General features: G+C 41.8%; 1 protein-coding gene across 2 annotated transcripts in view; it reads left to right on the top strand.

Moving 5' to 3' along the window:
* The window catches only part of arhgap24 (Rho GTPase activating protein 24), a 63,493-nt gene that overhangs the window by 29,442 nt on the left and 9,555 nt on the right, over positions 1-24,496 (top strand). Inside the window, exons 1-2 of one of the 2 annotated variants that reach the window (XM_061072021.1) lie at positions 5,781-5,838; positions 22,666-22,788. In XM_061072021.1, the coding sequence (XP_060928004.1) occupies positions 5,817-5,838; positions 22,666-22,788 (145 nt within the window). In that variant the 5' untranslated portion in view covers positions 5,781-5,816. Of the gene's footprint in view, positions 1-5,780; positions 5,839-22,665; positions 22,789-24,496 lie in introns of those variants that run through there. The other variant, XM_061072013.1, reaches the window with a different exon arrangement.

Below are 24,496 nucleotides of genomic sequence, written 5' to 3'. Positions count from 1 at the left end.
GCCCCATGACTGTTTACAAGACAAACGGGGAAGAAGCACAAACATCCGCTTTACTGTCTTTCTAAATGTGTGCGCATTTCGGCTGTGTTACAGTCTGTAGTCTTTTCAACATGTCATATAATCAAGGCAAGTTTATTTGTAAGGCACATGTCAACAAGGTAATTCAAGATGCTTTAGGTAGAACATAAAGGTACAATGGAGAGATATGAAAAAAACATGAGACAATATAAAAACAAAATGGACGACAAGATAAGCTTGAATAGCGTAAGATTAATGATTGTGAAGCCATATCAAGTGTATAATCAAATAAATAATCAATATCAAACAAACAGGTCACATATATAATAATACATATAATAATACAAAAAAATACTATAAAAATACCGTCAAATATCCTATAAATACATATTTATACACACACACACTGCCGAGGCTTATTGATATAAAATAGATGCTATTCTATACACATTGTTTCATTAAATGAATCTGACACGTGACATGAACAAGCATCTCTCCATGTTCAAAGCCCATCTTTAATATACTGATTTAATTAGCAGCTGCATGTAAAGTGCCCACACAACTTCCAACGCGTCATAAATCCAGGAGCAATGTGAGCGTCGGCGTGAGGTCATGCATTTAGAGTGAATCTGATTTTTATGGCAATGCTCTTGTGAAACGATGAAGCCCAGAGAAGCTTGAGAGACAGGATTCTGTTCTGCATATAAAGAAGTGTTGTCGCCCGCTCCTCTGTCTGCTCAGAGCGTGAGAGATGTCTCCGTGTCCTTTTTCTCTAAAGATCCACTTTGTGACGTGACATTTTCAGAAAGGTCAATAACTGAACTTCTCTGGCATTTCCTCTTCGTCTTTGTACGTTTTTCATACGTGTGGAGTGTTTGTGTGCCTGTTAGCGGACATGTTTATGCACATACTTAGTGTGCATGAGAATATAAAGTCAATAACCCCGGAGTGTGTGTAATAACTGTGTACGGCCTCCTGGAGGAGTTGTGGCCTCCTGCTGTTGACATTCATCATATGGAGGTTTACAGATTCACATCTCTGGTGGTTGTTCTCTTAATATCTGAATTTATGGCCCCTGGTGCTCACCATTACAAAGTGGCAGAAGGCCATCCCACATGGACACATACACAGAGAATATCAATTAAGGCAGAATGAAGTGGGGTTCAAATGTAGTATCTCTGGGCTGCATCGCATATTGGATTTCATATAACTCAGAAGAAAAAATACAGCTTGTTGCCTGATATTTATGTCCGTCAGAAAAGACAACGGCACTTTCTATTCCATACTGATCCAACCGAATTTTGTCATATTCAATAAGATGATTACATCAGACAGTTTTAATCTTTATCTTCCACTGAACAGTTTCCACCTCAAATGCAACATCCTCAATAGAAAATCATATTTTTTAGAAACACCCACTGGCTTCATTCGTACCATTCTCTCTCATAGGAGAATGTTTGCGTTGGAGATAGTAACAGTTTATGTGAAGTTCACTGCTGAGACGCAACCTCTGAAATTATGAAGCGTCACAATGTCTGGTATGACAGAGCTCTCATGAACTAGGGGACATTGGCAAAAGAACAGCGTCGTGTCCCTGTATAATGAACACATGTTAGCAGAATTTAGTGTACATGGATACTTCATAGACTGTATGTAAAGATGGACGACATTATTGCTGCCCATAAGTGAAGCCAGAGCGCATCGATCGCCCCCTAGTGGCTGGCTGGAGCATAGGTCAAAGGTCCAACGTATGTCCAAGTAAGTTTCTTGTTAATTAGTTATTGGATGTTTTGAAAACGGGGGTGAAACATCATGATTGACAGTTGAGATTGGTCCAACCCTTTTTTTGAGTATATATATAAATCCCTATATTGCACTATAAAGAATTTGAACACCCAAATAAAACGTGGGACGGTAAATGCATATGTTATGGAGTGATTTCAGTCAGAGCACATGTTAGCTCTTCTTTGCGTAAGTGCATCACAGAGCTGCTGGCCTGGCTTTAGAATGGCAATCATCATATGGTGTCACTAAGGTCAACACTTGTCTGATCTGAGATCAGTTATGTGTCTCAACAAAGAGAAGAATTGGACCAATTAGAGTTGTTCTCAAAAGCTAGTTGTTGGTAATAGCTTCAAATCCTGCTGCCAATGAGCTGCCAGTTTAAAATAGGAGGTCATAGATCAGGATTCAGTTTGTTCTCCTAACTCTTAAAGTTATTTGCAGGCCTGTAAGCCCACTGCTGCCTCTGTGCCAAAGTGGAAGCTTGGGTGGGGAGCAGCAAATAAAAGCGGGGCACTATTAAAACATTTTGTCGACAAAGCTCTGGAAAACGATTCAGTGTCCCAAAAAGAGAGGGTAGGACATGGTGGTTAAGTGTGAGGAACAGTTTGAGAAATAAATCCCACAGGAACGCACCTTTTATTCAAGGAGAAAAACAAGGAACATTTTGGAGCCTAAGAAACTTTGCTTAGCAGAGGTTGCTGAGACAATTTCATGGCTGTGGACAAGAATGAAATCTGTGTGAAATTTGTTCAATCAGCGCCATGGTGGAAAACACACTTTAACGTCACACAGAATTTATGGAGCATCTCCATTGTTTTGGCAGCAGAGAATTTTTGGGCACTCACACAGATCGCAGACAACTCAAACTCCCATCCGCTGAAAGCCTCTGACAAGGTGCTGGGAAGAGAACTCTGGCTGACTGTCAAACAGATTTAAAAGTAACAATGCAGACTCCTGTTGCCTCTCCAAGCAGAGGCATTACTTTTTTACCCCCTCACTGACTGTTGGAACACTATGAGATTGCTAATCCTGACCAAATGTGCTTCGTGGATTAGGAAAAGTTCAGCGACCTGCAGGCTCCCCACAGTATCTTCCTCTAGCACGACGTCTGGTCCCTGTACACCCAGAGAAGAGTGTTCCCATAATGATGAGGCTTGTTAGAGGGAGCATTGAACTCTCAAGGACGCCTCCCTTCTGTGCGGGGTTTTCACAGACTGCTCATTATGGCAGAAGGTCTGGAAAGCATTTAGTCACAGGATGAATGTGCACTAAATGGAAAATGTTGGCCTTTTAGTGTTGTCACCATTATTGTTAATAATGTGCGATGAAAACACGTGAGTCATAGCTAACACTCACACAGTACATTTGAAGCATAGACTGTAAATAAAGATGGATGACATGACGGCTGCCCAGAAGTGAAGCCAAAGCATGTTGAATCGCCCCCTGGTGGCTGGCTACAGTACAGGTTATAAACCCAACCTCCTCCATGTTAGCGGAGGGAACATGGGCGAAACTTAGGTAAAAGTACATGTTAATAAGATGTTTTCTGTAATTTTAGGTAGTTATAATCGCACTGATGCATGTCAACCTGTTGAGTGATGTTTTATTTAGGTATTAGACGCTATAGAAATATCATGATTGACAGCTGAGACTCACTATTGAAGGTGTTTATAAGCAGGACCTGGACCCCTCAACTCTATCCTTTTGCTACTGAGCTGAATCTAGCCCCAAATATGTTAAATCACAGCGTCTGTATCCAGGATAGTTTGGATTCATTTCTGGATCGTGGGAGGAAGTGGAGACGCATCGTCCATCTTTATATATAGTCTATGGTCCAAGACAAGAAATATCCTGGCCCATAGCCCCTGTGAAACCAAAACTGTTTCTCTTTATTTATGCTAAGCTAGCCTGGCTGGCTAGAATAGTTGGCAGCTAACTTTAGAGTGCTATCAAATTTCTCCTTTGACCCTGAGAGAAACAAACATGAAAATAATGTGTTAGTTTGCCAGCTTAAGACTTGCTGGCAGGTAGATTTGTGTTACCTTTAGGCTATTTCGGTTGCATCTAGTATTTCTGCTAAGCCATGTTTGTTTTGAGGTTACAACTTTGTAAAAGCACATGAATAATATTGATTGCCACATATGATGTAAGTATTTGTTCAACATCAGTTTGATCAGTCACAGTTCTTGCATTTCTCTCATGTTTCTCAACAATACAGTTGTGTGTATGGGCAGTAGTGTGTATCTCAGTGATGGGACTAAAGCCCTTGGGAGACGACATAATAACTCAAACTGCACAATGGATGATAAAACCCATTTTTCATAGAGCTATGACTGATCAAGTACTAAATTGGAAAAGGTAGCCGCAACAACAACTTGAGAACAACATGTAGGATGAGTGGACATTCAATGTTGCCTGCCTCTGTTTTTGAGAAGAGGTATGTCACTGAATGATGTATCCTCCATTAGCTCCAAAACAAAGCTGTCATAAAATAAAAAGATGATAAAGTGGCAGCTGGTAGTGGAAAATGGTTTTGTATCTGAGCTGTGAAGAACAACAAATGTCACGTAGGTTATTGAAAATGAAGTCAAACAGGCCATAACTTTGCTGTTGTGTCAATTCAATTCCAGTTTCATGATGGTACGTGACAGAAAGCAGGAGGCTGGGGAATCAAGCATGCCCAAACAATATGCTGCATACCTTTAGTATGTGGTAGATGACGTTTGAAATATCTGCCTCATTGCTCATTGTCATCCATGTTCAAGTGAGGCAATTCCAGGCCTTCTTCCTCTCTTGCAACCATGTGTCATTATTCCTGTGTGAGCAGCAGTAAAGATCCGGTGGAGGAAATGCACTGAGGCCTGTGAACAGGCTGAGTCCCAGGACGTAAAGAGGGACAGGACAGGAAGCACACATGCATACATAACAGCCTTATTGGAGGGATCGGTATGTGACATGTCACATACCAGTCTCAGCCATGAGCCTCCCACTTTAACCCCCTGCCCCTCAACATGTATCATGTTGGCCAGGTCTCAGCGAGGGCACATGTTGGCCCCCAGCGGAGTTGAACGACCACAGTATGTTTGTCTCATGGGGACACTTGACTTGAATGTTCAGACCAATGGTATGTAAACTGATTTGTCTCTGGATAAATATTTGGATGTCTCCCCACTAGGCCTTTTCCCCCCTCTGAATTAGAATCCAACAGGTAGTGCTGGTTTTAAATTGAATCACCCTCTGACGTTAAGTTCAAACAGGCTCTCAGACCTTGAAAAAACGATAAGGAGAGTTATGGAAGACCTTCCTCAATGAGGGAGAAACCCCAGTGTCTTTCTTGGCCAACGGTAGCAGCAGCCTCTCCGACCCTGCACGGCTGTATTTATAGAGCGCTGTGGATGAGTCATTTGGCCGAGTGCCCACTGTGCTTGATTTACGATACCCCAGACCACCCTCCTCCCCGTTCGCCCCCCGCTTCAATGCCGTCTCCCACCCCACCCCTCACGCTACTTCCCTCAGACACACACACATATACACACACACACACCATCTTGCCTTCGGCTTGCAGTCCTACTCGGTTTCAGTTCGGCCGCGCTCTTCATTCGTGCGTGTCTTTAGAAATACGCTTGCTCCGCTCTTCCAGCTCCTTTGACAGAAGTACATGTAGAGGAAAGGTTTGCTGAGAGGCAGACAGGCTAGCCTTAGCCTGACCTCGCCTATAAGTGCCGCCGACTGGCATGTCACGTTGACCCCACTTTGACTCAAGGGAAAAAAATGAAGTTTTAAGCGAAAGTGTTATATGAGGTGGAGGAGAAACAAAGGAAGGAGGGGGAGAGTTGGGACGCTGGTAGGGAGTGCAGCGGTGTGTATTTTAGCAGAAAGAGATAGACTTGTCTGTGGCACGGAACAAGAACAGATGAAGAAGTGGCACTCGGGGCCGGCGGTCAGCAGCGACAGTGTGGCTTTTGCTCCCTCACCATTCAGCCGACAAGGGGGCACGTCTTCCTCTGCACCCCATGGATCTCAACTCCAACCCAGGTCTGTGTCTCTACATAACCGCAACGGATACTAACACCGCTGCATGTGCTCTCATTAGATGATGATGATATTATTGGACTTTTTACAGTTTCATTTACTACTGAAGGAATGTGTGGAAGGACTTAGAGTTTGTTTTAAACTGAAGGCACAAAGCTACCCACAAACTGCAGTTGCTCTCTGTTCTCTGAGAGGATGTCCTCCGTATGCCACTCATTCATTATGGAGCAGACAGGCGTTCCACACGTTACAGTTAACGGCTTATGGTTATCGCAGCTGTGATTTCAGATGAGCAATTTATGATGGTTGCATTCCTGATTTTCCTGTGGGGACATTACTGCAGCTTCCGCAGCGTTAGTCATCCAATATCTAAACGCATGTTCAGTGTTTGTGAATACTTGAGTTGTTATTTCTGACAAAACTATATTGTGAAGCTATTCTTTTATTTATATTCATCAAAGAAGTAACTCTGATGTGTTGTATTGACAGGATGAATACTCACTTACAGATTGCTCTCTTAGCTGCATTGCTCTTGGGATGGCAAGTTGGTCAATCCACAAGTTCGGTCCCAGATGAAATATCTCAGCAACATGATTCGTTGTCATTAAACTCTATTTAGACATTCGTCCCAAAAAGATTAGTCCTGATTAAGTCTACTGACTTAGGTGTATTTTAGTAAGAGCTCAAGGGATCGATCTCCATACAAATTATTCACTCATGATGAATTATAGGCCAGTAGCTTTGACGACTGAGCCATATCAAGTCAAAACCAATGACATTCTCATCAGCTTCAGTTTTACTCTGATGATTAGCAAATGTTAGCACGTTGCCTAGCTAAACTTAATTTTGCAAACATTGTTTTATGCTAAACCTCTAAATGTTAGCATGGTAACGTTAGCAATTAGCTCGAAGCACTGCAGTGCGGTACAGCCTCACAGTGCCATTACTGGCAAAAGGTTTATTTACATCAATAAGATGCTGTTATCAACGCAACATAATGACAGGTATCAAACATGCAACATGACTATAATCAGCCTAATCAACTATATTTCAAGTATTCCAACGCCAAGTTGTTGATATGTGGTGAAATTGTCTTTGACCTATTGTCCAATAAGATTGTGAACTTTATTGAAATGTAACATACTAGTATTGTCTGACCGACTGTCTCTGCTTCTGTGAATCATTCTAATACCAGGTAATAATGTGTTTAGGATTTGATAATTAGAATAACTGTTTTAAACTGTTTTGTAGTCTAACTGCCACCAAGGTGTAGTTGTACAAAGTATGTAGCTGTAAAAACAGCCATGCCAGAGAAAGAGAAATGGGGCTCTGTAAAAGCTTTCTCGTAGCTGGATCAAGTTTCACATTGCTTGGCTGCTTCAGGCAGATAAGAGAACAGACTCCGGAATTCATAGCCCCCAGCCTACCTGTATATCAATGCTGGTAAAAATGTTCTCATGCAAAAATCTGAACCTACAGAAGGTAGAGGACTCAACATTAGACAGTATTCTGGGGCTCTGTTTTAACAATCCAAGCACATGGATTTTTGTCCAAATCACAGTTTAATGGTTTCAGCACCCGACTCATGGTGCAAAATAACTGTTCCTGGTCTCTAAATTTGTCATGGGTGTGTTTTGTGTGTAACATGCTAAACAAATCAGATTTACACCTACCATTCCTTTTTAAAAGCGCTTGAACCTTAACGGATTGCTAATATGAGGGCAGCTTTCAGATGGGGGCAGGTGCAGTTTCTATTTAAACAGCGTGGGAAAATGAACCGCATGAGTCTGAGCTGAGTAGACACTTTTCACTGGGTGCAGGATTGGGCTGTGATGTTGGACGTGAGGAGAAAAAACAGCACAAGCCTATGATGGGAAATACGTCTGAACAAGCAACAACTTTGACACTGAGAAATGTTTTTACTGGAGTTAAAGGTCAACAGTGCAAAATCTTTGTTATTGCTTGCCTCTGAGAACAGTGGGTTATGACTGAGTAGCCAATAGAGAATTGAATGACAACTGAATTGGTCAACTTAATAACAAACTGTCATTGATAATTCTCATTTGTATTGACTTATGTCATGTTACATTACTTACATTATAGTATACTGAGTACCTTGGACTTTCAGTTGGACCCATCTGAAGGTGTCACGTTTGAGATCCTGCTCTTGGCAACTGTAATTGACAATTATTTTATTTCTTGTTGTGAAATTACTCATTAATTGAATGAGAAAAATATCTTTGTTTATTATTTAGTTGATACTTGATACCACATGACAAGGACTTACATCAACATTGTATACATGATACAGAAAGATCTCCTGTAAATCCATCTGGCAGGGCAACAGTACACTGATTTCAAAAAGACAACATGGACGTGTGGAAGCTCAGGATGGCAGGACCAGACTCTGCAGGGTTATTTTAGCTTCATCGCACTGGTTTGTATCCAGAGAACCGATCGAACGACATCAGCAAAAGTCCAACATTGCGTACTCGAACACACAAAGAGCCAAACTCATCGTCAGCGTTTCTCTGTCCTGTCTCTCCACTCAGATCCCCACCAATCTTTTTTCGTTCAACCAGCTTCCCTGCAACACCCCCACCCCCGCCACCCTAAACCCAATGCACTGCAGCCCTCTCAGTCCCACAGTGCTTTGGTCAGATTTGTCAGAGGAAATAATGACGTGGAACTGTAAAGAGCAGGACAGGACGGCTGCGATGGTCAAAATTTAAAACACGCTTATCTTGCCGAAGCCTTATGTCGCTGTCTGTTAGCTGTTCAAATAATTGGGCGACGGAGTGACAGGAGGTTTTATAGCTGCCCTCTCAGGCTGATTTTATGCAGATATGTGTGCAGGCATTATAAATGGCATCAGAAATAACCCACGATCCTTCTGCTGTGAGAGCAGAAAAACTGTGTTATTCACATTTCGCCTCATCAATCACTAAGTGGAAATTCGAAGTGGTGGTAAAGCCTTGTGCAGGGTGATGATTGAATGTCAGATTTATCTCTACTTTCTATCACAATAATGTTCACCCGTGACAGGCACTTCGATCCTTCAATCTCCTGAAGCAATCTAGCAAATTACAAAAAGGTTGATTAATGCTTTTGATGTCAAGAAACCAGAGTGAATACATTTTATAAATAACTCCAGGTGAGTAAAACTCTGGAGAAGCATTTTTCTTGGTACCCTGGCTAAAGTTCTTAACCAAAAGCATGTTCAGAGCTTAACTGCCTGAATTCCAACTTGAATTTCAGCCTTGCCTCCTCCTTCGCTGCTCCCATTAGTCACTATAAAGCAGAAGTCAGGTTTCTACAACCCTTCCTGAAAGGTTCAAAGGGCTTCTCCCAAAGGCCAGACTGAAACAAACTACCAATTTTGGCTCTGGGGAGTGCAGGTGTGCATCTGCCCTGAAGCCCTCATCAGTGCTGAAAGGTGATATTAGAAGGTATTAGAGAGCAGAGCAACAGGCACTTTGTCAAGTCCTGTCTTTGTTTCATTCTCTGGTGTGGATAAAGGGAGGTTCGCCCCACTCTCCAAGTACCAGGCTGTTTGTCTATGTCTATTCCTCCCTGCATAACTGTTGCAATAGTTTGATCCATATAAAAGTATTAAACACAGTTGTAATCCCTCCTTGAATTCAACCAAGCTGCACCAAATTGCACACACTCATAGAACCATGAATTATTCTGTAAGAAATCAGTGAACATGTTGAAAAATGCAATGTTAAAGAAAGTGAAACAAATTCCTGGATCTTTTTCCCTGTCCGGTTCAGTACCAAGATTTAATGGGTTCTTTCTTGGTCCATATCCTTCGAACCAATTTTGAAATAAATCGGTCGACTAGCTTTAGTGTAATCCTGCTAACAGATAAACTGATGAAAGCATAACCTGCTTGGTAACAAGGAGGCAGACTGTAGAAAATTAACACAAATGTCTACATAGATCTCAGACTTTTCTCAATGAAACATTATCCTCCCTGCTGTCGCATCCTTATATGCATTGTGTGTATATGTGACCTAGCACCAACAACATCTGCTATACTAAAAGAAACACGCTTTCAACATCGGATAAACATCATGAAAGATCTTGTCTCGGGCTGCAGAGTGCACACCAAGTGTGGATGTACGGCATGGAGGCCATATAGATTTACAGTGACACGGCCGTGAGTGTGTGATACGCTGGTCAAATTGGTGATCTGTCATTGGGAGACATGCTTGCGTAACCGTAGGGATGCCTGCATGTTTCACACTGACACACTGAACGTATGCGCACTGATGAAGATGAAAACAGAACCACCCAACTTGTCACAATTATTATCAGACAGTGATGTGTGGATGCCATTAAAACATGAGTCAGGTTGTATATAAAGATCTCTCCTCTTGGATCTGAATGTATCGCACCTATTCAGAAACTTCCTCTGAAAGTATCAGTCCTCTCGGAAGTAATGTTCCACTCTCCCAGTGTTGAGTTCTGGTGAGGGCTGGCAGCTGCTGTCACTTCAACACTCGCACGCAACGCTCCAAACATTTTAATGGGACATTAATCCCCCAGTCAAAAGTCACTGAAGCTGTCAGTCGTTTCAACGGTCCACTCGTAAGGTTTTTTCGGTATTTGAACAAACCTCAAAGTGTTTTCATGCATACTTTATACGTGTACAGAATTAATCTCATGTTATACTGCAAGTCGTCCCAGAACGGCTGTGATTTGTGATTTATATAAACAATTGTCAATGCAGGTTTTAGTTAAAGGATGGTCCTGTTTTTGTTTTTTTGAAATGCGTTTGCACTTATCCTGTAATTCACATTTGATTTACATTCCTTATATTTTCCAAAGCAAAAGTTGTGTATTGAAGGTTGTATAATTCACATTTCCTGTGTAAGAGCCGCCACTGGTTTCAATTTCAGTGGAGTATGAACACCTCCTTAAGCCTGAAGAAATTGTGTACAGCCTCATCCATCATACTTAAAATGATGTATCCACTCATTACACTGCAGTTACATGAGAAGAGGAAGAATGGATTGTTTGAAGATCACTGGACTGCAGAGCTTAAAACATGCAACAAAAGAAAAAACTTTGAAAGGATCCGTCTAACCAGAGAACGCTGCACAGCTCCCCTCCGCTGCACCTCTATTACTCTTAATTATCATGTCAGGTTATTTTCTATCGCTCGCTTGGGACGTAAAGTCAAGTCTGAGTCGTGTCTCCCTTTCCTAAAGTTGAAATCAATTCCACTTATATAATGATATATTTACAGCAGCCTTGGCCCGACACAGAGACATCACTCTTTATTTAGTCGGCATAAAATCTGAATGAAGACACTTGGCTCTTTGACAGTCCCTCTCTGACCTTCCCTGACTGTCCTCATGACAACTCGGCCCAGTCATACTCAGCCCGTGAAATGAAACCCTCCCCCCTTTCATCCTGTGCGAGTGCAAAGGAGTGAATATGTTTTGACTGAATCACTTTTTGGCGAGGGAATGTTATGGAAATATTGACAGAATCGTACACTGTGGAAAAAGATGGACGACGCATCTCCACTTCTTCTCACTATCTAGAACTGAAGCCAAAATATGGACGCCGCTATCTTGTGGCTACAATGGCATTTGATTCTGCGAAATGGAGCTGCAGTATCGAAGTCCTGCCGATACAATTGCGAGTCGGTCTCGAATGTCAATTACAAAGTTTGTATAGCATCTAACTAGAGGGCGCTCAGTAGAGTAGAGTCCTCCGCTAAGGTCTGCAACTACCACCTGATCCAAATCCACACCAAGATTTATAGGGTTCTTTCCTGACCCATACTGCATCCTTTCAAATTTCAAGTAATATGTCCAGTAGTTTTCATATAATCTTGTTGACAAACAAACAAACAAACCGAGATGAAAACATATCCTCCACGGTCCACGTCACATTCACTAACATGGCGGAGGCAGAGTTTATGGCCTGTATCACAGCCGTGGCTTTACTTTGGGAGAGCCATCATGTTGTAGATCTTTATATACGGTCTATGTTTACGACTTAAGGATTTATTACCATTGCCTCACTACGCTGAACTCTAGCATTGTTGTCGCTAACCTCATAGCTGCAGAACCCAAGTCATGGAGGTATCGGGTTTGCCTTTCAGCACCAGAGACGAGCTGATGTGACCATTATTCTCCATTTTTTTTGTGCCGCGATTACCTTCTTCCCTATGGGCACCTGTAGACGGACAAAAGAGCCGAGCAATCCTTGTCCCCTTTGACCTCCCCGCTCCTATTCACCTTGTTACTCAGGCAGCATCAGATGGTAATGGATAGCCATAGGAACTCTATGGAGTCTGTGTTCTCTACCAGCCTATGTCTTTGGGGACGCAGGTGGAGGCTAATGGTGTGGTGGCTGCCTCCAGATCACGTCTATTGACAGGAAGGGACCAGGAAGACATTTAGCCATCAATACCTCACTGGGGGGTCGGGGTTAGGAAATAGGACTCCAGTGAGAGATACATGGGAAGATATACAGTGGCTGAAGAGAGAGGGACCAGCAGTTTGTGGAGGATGACAAGAGTACAAGTTGTACTGATGCTTTTGGAGGACGACAAAGGTTGTGGTTGTTATGATTTCATTTGTGTTGTGTTGGTAAGCAGAATTTTACAAAAACTACTGAACCAAACTAATAATTCATGGATCTCGATGAAAATTATCAGGAAAACTCGGATTTATCAGATTTGGTGCAGTTCCCTCTGAAGCTTTACAAAAGCTTTGTTTCAAAGTAACAGCCTGTTAAGTGTGAAATTGGTAGAGGTTCCCTTTAAAGGTTTTTGTATGGATTATAAACAGCTGCAGCTGCCTTGTGTTTTTTATTTATTTGTTTTGTTTTGTTGTTGTTGGTGGTGGGTGGGAGCCAGGAGCATTTGAAAGGGACTTTGAAGGCTCCAGCAAAAGTCACCTGGGGGGCCCTAAACCAGACCACACTAAACACATGATACCAAACCACATCATTCCAACTTTTGATTCTTTTTATTTTAGAAACATACAAAAATACAATCACACACATATAGTCGTTCTAGTCTTCAATCCAACCTCTGAAATTTCAAAGCCTTTGGCAGAATACTAGTGTCATTATAGAGGATTTCCGTTGTTCAGTGAATTTAAGGCAGTTTGGACAAAATAGTCATCGCTGTGGACTAACCTACACTGTCCCAATTCCCTCGGTGGGAGTTAAACATACAGCATTGGCTAGATGTTTGGTTTAGATGCATCTGTATTGTTATGGTAAGGCTTATTTTAGTTCACATGCTAAAGTCACAATGGCCAGGGTCATTACATCATTATTTTGTTGCAGGTGTTAAAAAAGCACTGCAGTGTGAATGGGGGATTCCATGTTTGCTTATGGGGTCGTGGCCCTGTGTCGAATCAGTGGCCTTTTTAAACCGAAGCCTTGAGAGAGATCTGCCCATTGTTTCCCACTACAGTGCTCGAGAGAAATATGTGTGTGTATGTGTGCGTGGTCCCCAACCCCCTCTTCAAACCTCCCCTCCCTCCCCTCCTTCCCTTTCTCTTTCACACCCTCTCAGCTGTGCTCACTCACTCATTCTGAGCCAGGCCAAAAAAGTGGCAGAGCGGCTCCTCCACTGAGGAACTCCCGTCCTCACGTTAACCCAGGCAGCCCGGGACTCTGTAACCTACTCAGGAAGCCTCTTTTTCTGGACTGCCACTGACAGGAGTGTGGAGGAGGCATGGAGGTGGTGCATCCATCCATTCATAGCTTACCACAGTATGGACTATCTGATTCAATATCATCACATCAAGGTAAAAATAATAACTGTTATTTTCCTACTGGTGGTTGACACCTTTATATCTGATGGGTCTCTACAGAGATGTATTTCTCCAGACGTCTGTTGTAACAGCTGCACTTGGCAGACGGGTTAGATCATCTGGAAGTTATATGACTCATGAATCAACACATGACTGTGTATGCTTTTTCATCTTTTTGTTTGAAAGATGAAAAAGCAGGAATTATGGGTCATTTTGCTTCAATTTTTAATCCTCATCACGATTCTGAATGAACTAACAAACACTTTTGCGCTGTAGTCTTGCTCAGCGAGCGACTTCCTGTTCCTCTGGAGGTATTTATGATGCGAGGACTTCTGAGAAGACTATCATTAGGCACAATATTGAATCTCAACTTGCCCCTGCTTGCATGCAAACAAGAAGACTCTTGCCGGCAAAAGAGGGAGCACTGACACTGATGGAGTCATCTAATCTCCCATTGTGCACACCTACAGACGCACAAACACTGGGAGAATTTCTTTTTTGTTGTTATTTAAAAGCCAACCAAGGTAGTCACAGCGTCTGCATTGTTGTCAGGGTCGGCAGCAGCAGCTGTTTCCTCCACTTGGCAAGCTGCACAACCAAAGTCTGGAAGAACTGAACTTTTTCAGTCCCCCACAAATTAAATCCACACATGATATTTTGTCACATTGCTGCCTCCTAGACTGATTTTTAAAGGCAAGAGGATTTCTTCAAGCTTCTGTTGTGTACAGTTTTTTTTATTGGCATTGTATATCATACATTGTTCTGATAACAGGACATTCTTTACAACATAGTTTAGGAAAATATGTTCATTCTGGCTGAGAGTTACAATACAAGAAGGTTAATATCACTTTTATACCTGTTGTTGTTTATTATAAGGCTAAAGCCAGGAGACGGATGGTTTAGTTTAACATTTAGCTGGCTAGTCTGGCTCTGGCCTAAAGATCAAAAATCCAGATAACATGAGTGAAGTGTTTGTGCTAAACTGAAGCTACATTAACACTTATAAGCATGATATTTTCTATGTTAAATCTTAAGTCCACGTCCCTTTTAAGCACTTAAAATACAGACTTCTCTAAAGGCTGTTGACCCTCTTTTCTTTTCAAAGCTTTTGGTCAGTGTTTCAGCTTGGACAGGCAGAAATGGAGACATTTGCTGACACAGTCACTGACATTCACTTCCTCAATCGGTCTTATCAATCACAACTCGACCATCGGGCCAGTGACCTGTGTGTACATGATCATTTCCATCTCTGGAACATCCAGAAGAACTCAAGGTCAAAAATGTAGCCGTGGCTGAAAAGAACAAAATGTCAGCGTTTTCCTTTTGGCTGCACACTTCTTTGGCTGCTTGTTAACAAATAATTGAACACACAACAACTGACCAAATGGTGGCATCAGCACATCCACTTTTAAGCCCTGTGGGCTCTGCTATTACCAGCTCCTTAAAGGAGCGAGTGATGCCTAAAAAGCTTAGGTGAATTATGTTATTATACTGTTGGCAACAAGGTGACATGCGTGTTTCGGTGTGTTTGTATGGATGCAGATTATTTCGGGTTCAAAGTTGAAATGTTTGTCTAGACATCAACATGTCATTTTAAAATGTATTAATGTGGTGTTACACCTGGCTGTTGCTTCTATTTATTAGACAGATGTAGAGTGGGCTACTATTTCTTTTATTGAGATTATTTAAGACTGTTACACAAACAATTTCGACTAAATACTAAATTCATCCAGTACCTCTCTGTGCATGTGTGCACTTAGTGTTGTTTTTACAGGACGTACTCACAGAGGCTCAGCGCCGAGTGGAGTGTATCAAGGGCTTTCAGGTATTTGAACAATTACAGCACAGTGGGATCCTTTGTTGTCTCCCACCTGTTTCCAGCCATTAGTTAAAGACTAGTGTGCAGCTGGGTTCGGCCACTTATTAAGGCCAATGGTCACAACTGGAATGAACAGTTGTAGCTGTTTGCACAACTCACATGGTAATTATGACACCGTAGGGGAACTATAAATATTGGAAGGGCTGTCACTGAGACTTTGTCAGTGATATGGTCATTTTCCTCAAGGATACGCAAGTGGTGTGTTAATTATATGCTTCATACTGTCATGAGTAAAGCTCATTTATTGACGTTGTTGACCTGTATTAACCACTTGTTTGTGGTTATTTCTGGGACATGATGCATCTGGAGCAGAATATTTCCTGTATGTAAGTGTTAGGAATTTCAAACTTTTAACTATAGGTTGTGTCTGAAAGAACTCTTAATAATAAAGCTAGAGGTAGTTTTAGCTAGATATAATGCACATACAAATTAATTTAATAACCGTTGCTGTTTAGTGCCGAATGTTTACACATTCACAGTCAAGATTGTTTTGATGGAGCAGACACACACAATAATAGGTTCTCAAACCATAATGGCACAGACTCTTTTCATAAAGGCAGAAGGGGAGGTAGGAGCAGTGGGTCAATAACATTACCTTATACAAATCATTATTTTCAACCTTTCGCTTATCATATTTAATATTTGGAATTTGCTAATAATGTTTGTACGTCACGAGGATGGTCAGTCTAACAGCTGTCCTGATAGGAGAGTCGAAGAGAGTTTGTTATGGATAAGTTGGTGCAGCCAAGATGGCTAGAGCAAGACACTTTCTACTGAAGGCTGAATTACGAGACAACATCAGACTGTCAGGGTAGATAGAGTTGCTCTAGCAACCGGTAGAGTAGCGTAGGTGCATGACGGAGAGCTGCTCCCTGTCACTTCCTGGATTCGGTGACAAGAGGCGTGGGACTGCGGCTGGACCAATAAGGGAGATCCAAAGTGATTTGCGGTGACTCCCCTCCAAATATTCATAACCATCACATCAATTCTACTGTTATAACTATACACGACTCCTGCTGTTCGGGGCCATTTTCATCTTCCTACTGCTAACTTAATTAGCATAGGCTGTGATAATTGTCCATAGCTATGAATAACTCTTCATTGTATCTTTAAATAAAACATTTGATTGAACCAAAATCTTGGATCGGCTTCTCTCATTATATAGGATAAACGAACACGCCTTAACATAAGTGACAAAAGCTTGTGTAAACCACGTTATCATTTTAATACATGCTTGTAGATAATATTGTCAGTGACATACAGCCTCACATTTGAAAAGTAAAAGAGTCGGTGTCGATTTTTCTCTTTTCTGAACTTTCTTTTGTTTGAAGTCTGAAGCTGATTGTGAATAAGGAATCCCGCTCCGGGCTCCTTCTCTAACACAAGCTGTCGTCTGAAGTAGAAACCTGCATGCCTCTGTGCAGCTGGAAATTGTTCAGCACTGAGTTTGTAAAACTTCGGGGCCGTGTGCTCAAGCGTGGAGAATCGGGGGGGAATTGCAACAGCTGCCACGGTTGTCTCCTCAGGTACAGTCGCGCAATGAGTGAAGCTCCTCGTCTGTCTCCGCCACTGAACCCCTGCTAGGATTGGTCTCATTTAAGAGGCGATGATTGAGGGGCTCCTTTGAGACGCAGTGCCAGTCACAGCGTAAGTAGTCCGGGAACTGTACGGCGGAGAATAATACTGGAAGGCAGCTTAACCACAGCAAGTAAAGAATCTGTCAAAAGATAGCCTGCAGTCGTCTCATTTAATGGGCAGACAAGGAGAACTGACCCACAGGTGACAAGATGATATTTGAGCTCAATGTTTTATCTTTCTTTCTAGATCTTAACGGCTGTGAAAGCTCTTGTCGGGGGGGTCTAAAAAGCTAATATTTATTCTTCCCAGCGATGTGGTTTTAGTTTCAACTGATAATCCATTTACTTGAGGGTGGTTTTAACCCCACAGGGAAATCACTGATTAACCTTTGTGTCTGAAGTCAGAGGACAATGCTGAACCGCTGTTGGAACTTGTGCATGAGAAAGTTTTTACTGCATTAAGCTAAATCCATACAACTATACTTTCGTTTGAAAACTCTGGACACACCAGTCCAGAGTTTTAGATCCACTCAAAACTTTAGTTTGGTTTGGAAACACTGCTTGTCCTATTTTTGTTTGAGAATACCAAGGCTGCGTTCCAGTCTGGATGGGAAGGAATGTAAACGTTTAGAAATGATGACCTACCCTTGGTTACTAGTGTAGAACGCAACATGGATAATAAATTACAAGCATTGTCTTGACAATGATACAACTGCTAACAAATGTAGGAGAAACGCTTTCATTTGAGAAGTGCAGTACTTCCAATGTCCAGCATGCCCACTGTTCATCATTGTGGGCGGGGATCGAACCTGATACAGTTTCATGTGGACAGAAATTATAATTTTTTTCAAAACATTTGTAACTCAAATGTAGTGGTATGGATATCGCCTTGAATTACAATGCAAATGGTACACTATTCATTCATGTGTGTAGCCGTCTGCAGCACCTATGGATGGATCTAGATGTCTGTCCCACTACTGAGCCTGTTTTTGTTCCATTTCAGCCAAGGGCATTCTGTCCGCAGCCATAACATTAATATTTATACTACGAAAATACTTAAAAGGCGAGGGGAAGGCTTCAAGAATGCATTTCTCCTCAGTCATGGAGAAATTTAAGAAACAGCTCTCTCCAAGGTCTCTCTGGGGGTTTGAAGGTTTTGTCCAGGAAGCTGTCCTTGAGCTAAGTATGTTTGACATCTCGCCGTCTTTATAAACCTAGTGGCCAACTCAGCCACTGTGGAAGAAAACTGAGCATCAACAGGAAATGGCAGGAGGAGCAGGAGTGTGTTGTAATGGCAGTGGTATGCTGTATAATCCTGTTGCATGCTTGTTTAACAGATTCACTACCGTTGTTTTTCGAGAGGAAATGGTGCCTGAAACAGAGGCTCTGGGTTAAAGGCTAATTAATTTACAAAATTTGGGCAAGAGCACTCACAGGGACACCGGGGAGTCACAATTAATTTGCATTACAATCGACACGAACAATACTGAGGGTGGGGATGGCCGTGCCTGGAAAACTGTTGCATGCCATCTAGGTCAGTGTGACTAATTGGTGTCACCGTGGAATCCCACTGACAGATCCACTTCAGTGGTGGACACAGAGAATCCGGGGATCAGAATTGAATGATATGACATTCTGACAGTGTAATCGAGCTTCCCAGTAAAACATCCTGACAGCCCATGGGAAACGGGACGAGCATTTCAAAAAATCGGATCGAAATATGTAATTTTCTCTATACAAGTGAATCAATATGCTTATTTTGTCTTGTCTCCGGTCACATGAAAACACAGGGTCTGTTACTTATTATATTGTTGCTTATTAGTAACAGATTATTCTCTGAGCTGGTTTTTAAAACATGTTGGCCCTAATACATCACTGTAAAAATACCCTGCACCTGCTGTGACATGGTAACCTGATATGCTATACGTGGCTGAAGAGAAAGACGGCTTCCCTAATTAATAGGATCCTTTCATCACTACTTTTTTTTTCCTTCTGTAGGATCACATGGGGCTGAAGCCAAAAGCAGAGCAGTGAAAGTATTGACCACATACCGATACACAAACACTTGAGCTGAAATTACATTACTAGTGCAAGAAGAGCAAAATAAAATGACAGAAACCATTTTTGGAAAAAAGTCAAACTATTTCATGTATACTTTGACAACTTCTAAAGTTCAGCTGAAGCTAATATAAGGCTGGAGCTGTCAGACTAAGGCAAATGAAGCCAGTATCTTCACAGTCTTTAAAGACACAACTTGCTCTTTGTGTTACTGCCGCTTTGAGGGAGGGGCTCACCTGACCCTAACCCCTTTTCAGTCTGAGGGGGGCGGGCCCCGGGAAAAGCTCTGAGCGCCCCTGCTGATCTCTCTCTCTCTCTCTCTCTCTCTCTTTCTCTCTCTCTCTCTCTCTCTCTCTCTCTCTCTCTCTCTCTCATCGATATCCTCTCTCTCTTTAAACCCTTTATTCAATCAGCCCATGTGTGGGAGGAGGACTTGTGGCTGAATCTCCCTCATGTGTGATCGGACTGGTTTGGAGCCACGTTGTTCTCGCAGCGGCTGAAGAGTCACTCATATGTTCACCGGTTAGTGCATCGTTTCATTCCACCGCTGTTTGTTTGTTTCCATCGGCCTGGAGCAGGAACGTGTCGCTGCAGGTTGTGGAGGAGATCAAGTGACGTGGTGTCGCCTCTTGTTTACATCTTGCTGTTGTTGTTGTTGTTGTTGTTGTTGTGGTGGTGAATGGACACATGGCGCACGTGTAAATATGAGCAGAGACGACGCAGCGTTGAACAGACAGGTTTGTGTTGCAGTGTGAAAGATGTGCGTGTGAAGTCAATGGATGATCTCCTCCATGTCAGGAGATGATCACTGAGTCCACATCGGGAACTGGCTAATCACTGGATCAGGAGCAGAGAGCAGCAGCCTGTTGTTATAACGAAGGATGTCACAGTCACATCAGCTGGTGACAACATTTAAACTCTTTAATGTGTTTGATTTAGAAGCATTCATAAAAACCACTGTTGCTCCAGGCACAACATGAAGGATTTAATGGATAATGCATGAATTAATGGATGCTGTGATGAAACCAGTCAGGCCTCTGTACAAACACTATGTAAACTGTGACATGTTCCACTTTCAAATATTTATGAACTGAACAGCAACTGACAACATATTGATAATGCAACAGTTTCTGAGAGAGAGAGAGAACACTATACTATAATGTATATAATAAAATATTAGTTTTATGTCAAAGCCTGAAAAACGTATCGTTTTGATTATCAAATAATCTGTTGATAATGTCTCAATTTATTATCAACATAGTCAACGAAATATCTTAACATAGTTACATAGTTTTGCCCAAAGAAAATAAATTAAATTTGCAATATTGTAAAACTAACTATAGCAGTCACGTTTAAAAATCTAGAATCTGATAAAATGTGGCATTTCTGTTTGATAACTGTCAGAAATTGATTTTCTGTCAAACTGATTGATAATTTCAGCTCGAGTTCTGCTATTTCCTTAGTCACTTAAATGTATTCAACCAGTGAGTATTTACATTAAAAGTATGTATTGAATTTAGTGCAGGGTACCAGTATTGATGATCATCCTCAGCCAATGACTCAATTTACATGGCCGGCAATATTCCAATTATGGATTGACCTTATTTGTCTTACAAAATACTTTTTTAAAGAGCAAAGTCTGATTATGATTCATATAAACGTGCCACTTGTTAAAACTCAAACGTATGTGTAATTACTATCTCCACTTATAAATGACCTCATCTGAAACTTGAGTCGACGTCTTCTCTGTGAGATGGAAACATGTGGTCGTGTTCAGGGTCTTTGTTGTGCCGGAGTTTGCCTCGTCTGTGTTTGCTAAAGGAGCTCACAGTGGATAAACACTAACATACTGAGAGCTGAATGGGCCAAACTCTGACGTCTGCTGCCTGCTAATGAGATCTCATCAGGACTGACCGGAAACATCAATCTCACTGTCACACTGACCACTCCACCTCTCACACACACACCAAAAACACACAACTATCATCTTACAACTTATTCATATTTATTCTAAACTGGGCTTGCCATTAGATTTGCAACAACATATCTACTAGTACTCACTTGTCACTATGTATATTGTATTAACTTTTCTGCTTTTTCTTATATTAAGCTATTTTATTCAAATTATGTGTATTTTTTATAACTTTGCCTTTAGTCCTGAGTCGACCTTTCCTCTTGTACAACACTTTTCATTGTACCATTGCCCTTGTGTTAACTTTTATATATGACAATAAAATGTAAAGGTTATTCCAATTATATTGCACATAGTTGAACATGGAAATCGTTGGCACTCAATAATAATGACCTTAAAATGTAATCATTTGCTGGCAGATTGAAGAGCAGAGGAGGAGAACAAACAATTAAAAATGTTACATTAATGTGAAAATCAATTAGTACAACCCCGCAGCTTAGCTGTATAATAAGAAATAAAGATGATTGGGTGCATGTAAGAGTTTGTGGAGTCATCCTATTTCTGCAGCTTTCACTTCACATTAAAATAACCAGTGACTTTTGGTTTATATTAGAAAACGGAGAGAGTCAATTCCACGTCCTTCTCAATCGACCTGAGCCCTGATTCTGCCTGTTATTTTCTATTTGAGCCTATAAATAATATTTGTAATGCATCGTGCAGATCTCATCCCCATACAAATCAATGGCTCAGGATCCCTGGTGGTCAAAGTCATGAATAATTCAGCCGCTGTGCGACACACCATCAGTCTGTTAATAGCTCATCTCTTCGACCAGGTTCAGAAATGCCACCAGTCAATGTTTATATGTTTCGTCTTAATAGAGCTGGAGTGGATTCCTTATGTGAAACAGATTCAGACCCTGCACGTAAATCTGTCCTGTGTCACATGACTTCCGAGAACTAAGTCTAATGAGGATGCAGAGCCTAATGGACATACGCATACATATTGACTTTTCTTTTGATTTATTATGGTGTGTGTGTGTGTGGGTGTAAGGTTCAAATCCAATAATCATGTCACGTAGATACATATACAGTCTTATACTTCACCCTGATGTTCGGTTTCCACACTGCAGGATGATGAACGTTCAGTTTGATACTAGAAAGTGTTTTTTACATTCACACCTGGGATTCAGACGTGCACATAAGCATGGTTTTGTGACCATATAATTTTGCAAGACAGCCATTGTCCAAATATGCAACTTGCACTTATACACCGATAGAAGACTTTACATAGAATTAAGAAACATCCCGTTGTTACTTTTTTGAAAGGAGCAATATTTCTCATGTACATAAATATCATATAAATGAAAAACTTTGTGGAAAAGCATACCAGACCCAAATTATTCCAAGCGTCCCTGGAAAAAGTTTCTGCACAAAATGTTTTGAAAGTTGTTCACTTATTGTAAAGCCTGTTTGAACAGTATAAAAAAAATCAGATGAGTGAAGAATCTTCAACTTTTCCCTCAGGACCCCTGAGAGTTTCTGACTTGAGAGATCTCGGCAAAGTACAGATGTTTAATTCATCTCTTATTTCTCCCTCCTTCATGTGCACAGGGGCAGACAGAGAGCGGATGACAGCCAACCATGAGACCTACCTTCTTATGGCCAGCACCCAGAATGACATGGAGGATTGGGTGAAGACAATCCGAAGGGTCATCTGGGCGCCCTTTGGTGGAGGTCGGTATTACATTACACACACAGCCAGTGTTGAACTTGAGTTAATGACCTCAGCTTAGGGGGGTTGGTCTGTGTCAGCAGGTTAACTCAAAGGCTACAGATCCTTTTTTCAAAGTTTTGTGGATAACTGGGGCATAACCCACTTTTTGTACTGTTTTTAATATGGTGATTTAGCCTTGGTGGAAGTATGCACTACTTGCTTGTTTATGAGATTTGTACAGCAGGTTATGTGTTATTGCGGATGTCTTTGAAAGTTTACAATAGCGGTGCTCTAGAAAAGATAAAGGCCCTTTCAAAAAGAAAATGATTTGCAGTGAGCTGGCAAATGAGTTCAGAGCAAAACATACTCAAAAGTAAAGGCAAAATAGATAATTGGATGGATCTTTGTTTTGCCTTCTGAATGTTAATTAGGAAATGTTTTTCAAATCCATGACGTGGATTCACAGTTGTGGAAATTCCTCTCGTGAAGTTGTCCCTGACTCTGGTGGCATCACTGTGCTGATTACCGGGGGTCCCGCTGCGCCGCTGTGGCCTGTTATTGACTGTGCTGGCAGATATTGGCTCACATTGTGTGTGAGCAGGGCTCAACAAGCGCGGCGTTTGTGCGCGGGCGGGCAGTTCAGGCGGCTCCCGGTGATACAGTGAATGGACGAGGCCAAGCCGGCCCCCTCTTGTTTCCAGCGCCGGGAGTTTGACGTCTATTGCAGTTGACTGCTCTTCAAAAGGACGAGCCATTTGTCAAAGATGCCACGGGAAAGGTGGCTCCACGCTGGAGCCGAGCCACCGCTTCCTCTGTCCCCCTCACACACATGGACACAAAGAGCATGCACACACACACACACCCTTCATATTCCAGCCTTGCACATTTCGCTGTAGCAACAGAGACAAACTGAGCCCTGATTGGCTGGTCAGTGGCCCCGAAGTGTGGTTGTGCTCAGAGTGTGACAGACAGACAGGGAGGGAGCTCCCAAAACAAAGCCCCCTGAGTCTGACCCACAGAACCACTCGGAGCCGGCTAACGGTCCTGCTATCATGTGTCGCTGAACATTTACTACGATGCTGGATTAATCAACGGCCGACTCGTACGAGCTGTGAGAGCGGGAAGTCAGACCTGTGAGACATGTGCAGCTGTGGCCTCTCCATCTGGATCCTGGGGGATTTGTTTCATGGTAATGACCGGCCTGTTTAGAGCAAAGAGCTGATCTTCTCTGAATCTCTGAACTTTGTTGTTGCCAAGGGATTAATACAATGTCGAAAGTTAAGAAGGTGATTTTAAACTTGAAATCAAAACTCTGTGGTGTTCCCTTTGATTTTGGTGCAGTTATTGGGTCGTGCATCTGGCAGCTGATAGTATAGAAGCGATATATATACAAGGTTTAACTGAATATTAACTGTATGTACAGTGCGAGCACAATACACAGAGAGAGATGAGTATTGCATTGGACACAATGGCAGTGTCCATGAAAGTAATTTATATAAGTTCAAACAACCAGAGACACATTCTTGTGTTGGTTTGGACTCATTTCTTTTTAAGGAAACCTCCTCCTGCAGACACTCCATATTTCTGACATGTGTTGTGTCTGTTTCAGTCTGTGACACAAACCATTTGACAGTTTACATTTTCAGTAAATTTTTCTCCTCATGTATAGTTTACATTTGGTTTAAAAAAGTATAACACCACAATTTGAAGTACTTGACAGTAAAATAT

Source organism: Limanda limanda, chromosome 1 (assembly GCF_963576545.1).
Source record: "Limanda limanda chromosome 1, fLimLim1.1, whole genome shotgun sequence".
Classification (NCBI taxonomy): domain Eukaryota; kingdom Metazoa; phylum Chordata; class Actinopteri; order Pleuronectiformes; family Pleuronectidae; genus Limanda; species Limanda limanda.
Note: the sequence above shows the minus strand (reverse complement) of the source record. Positions and strands in the feature narration are given on the sequence as shown.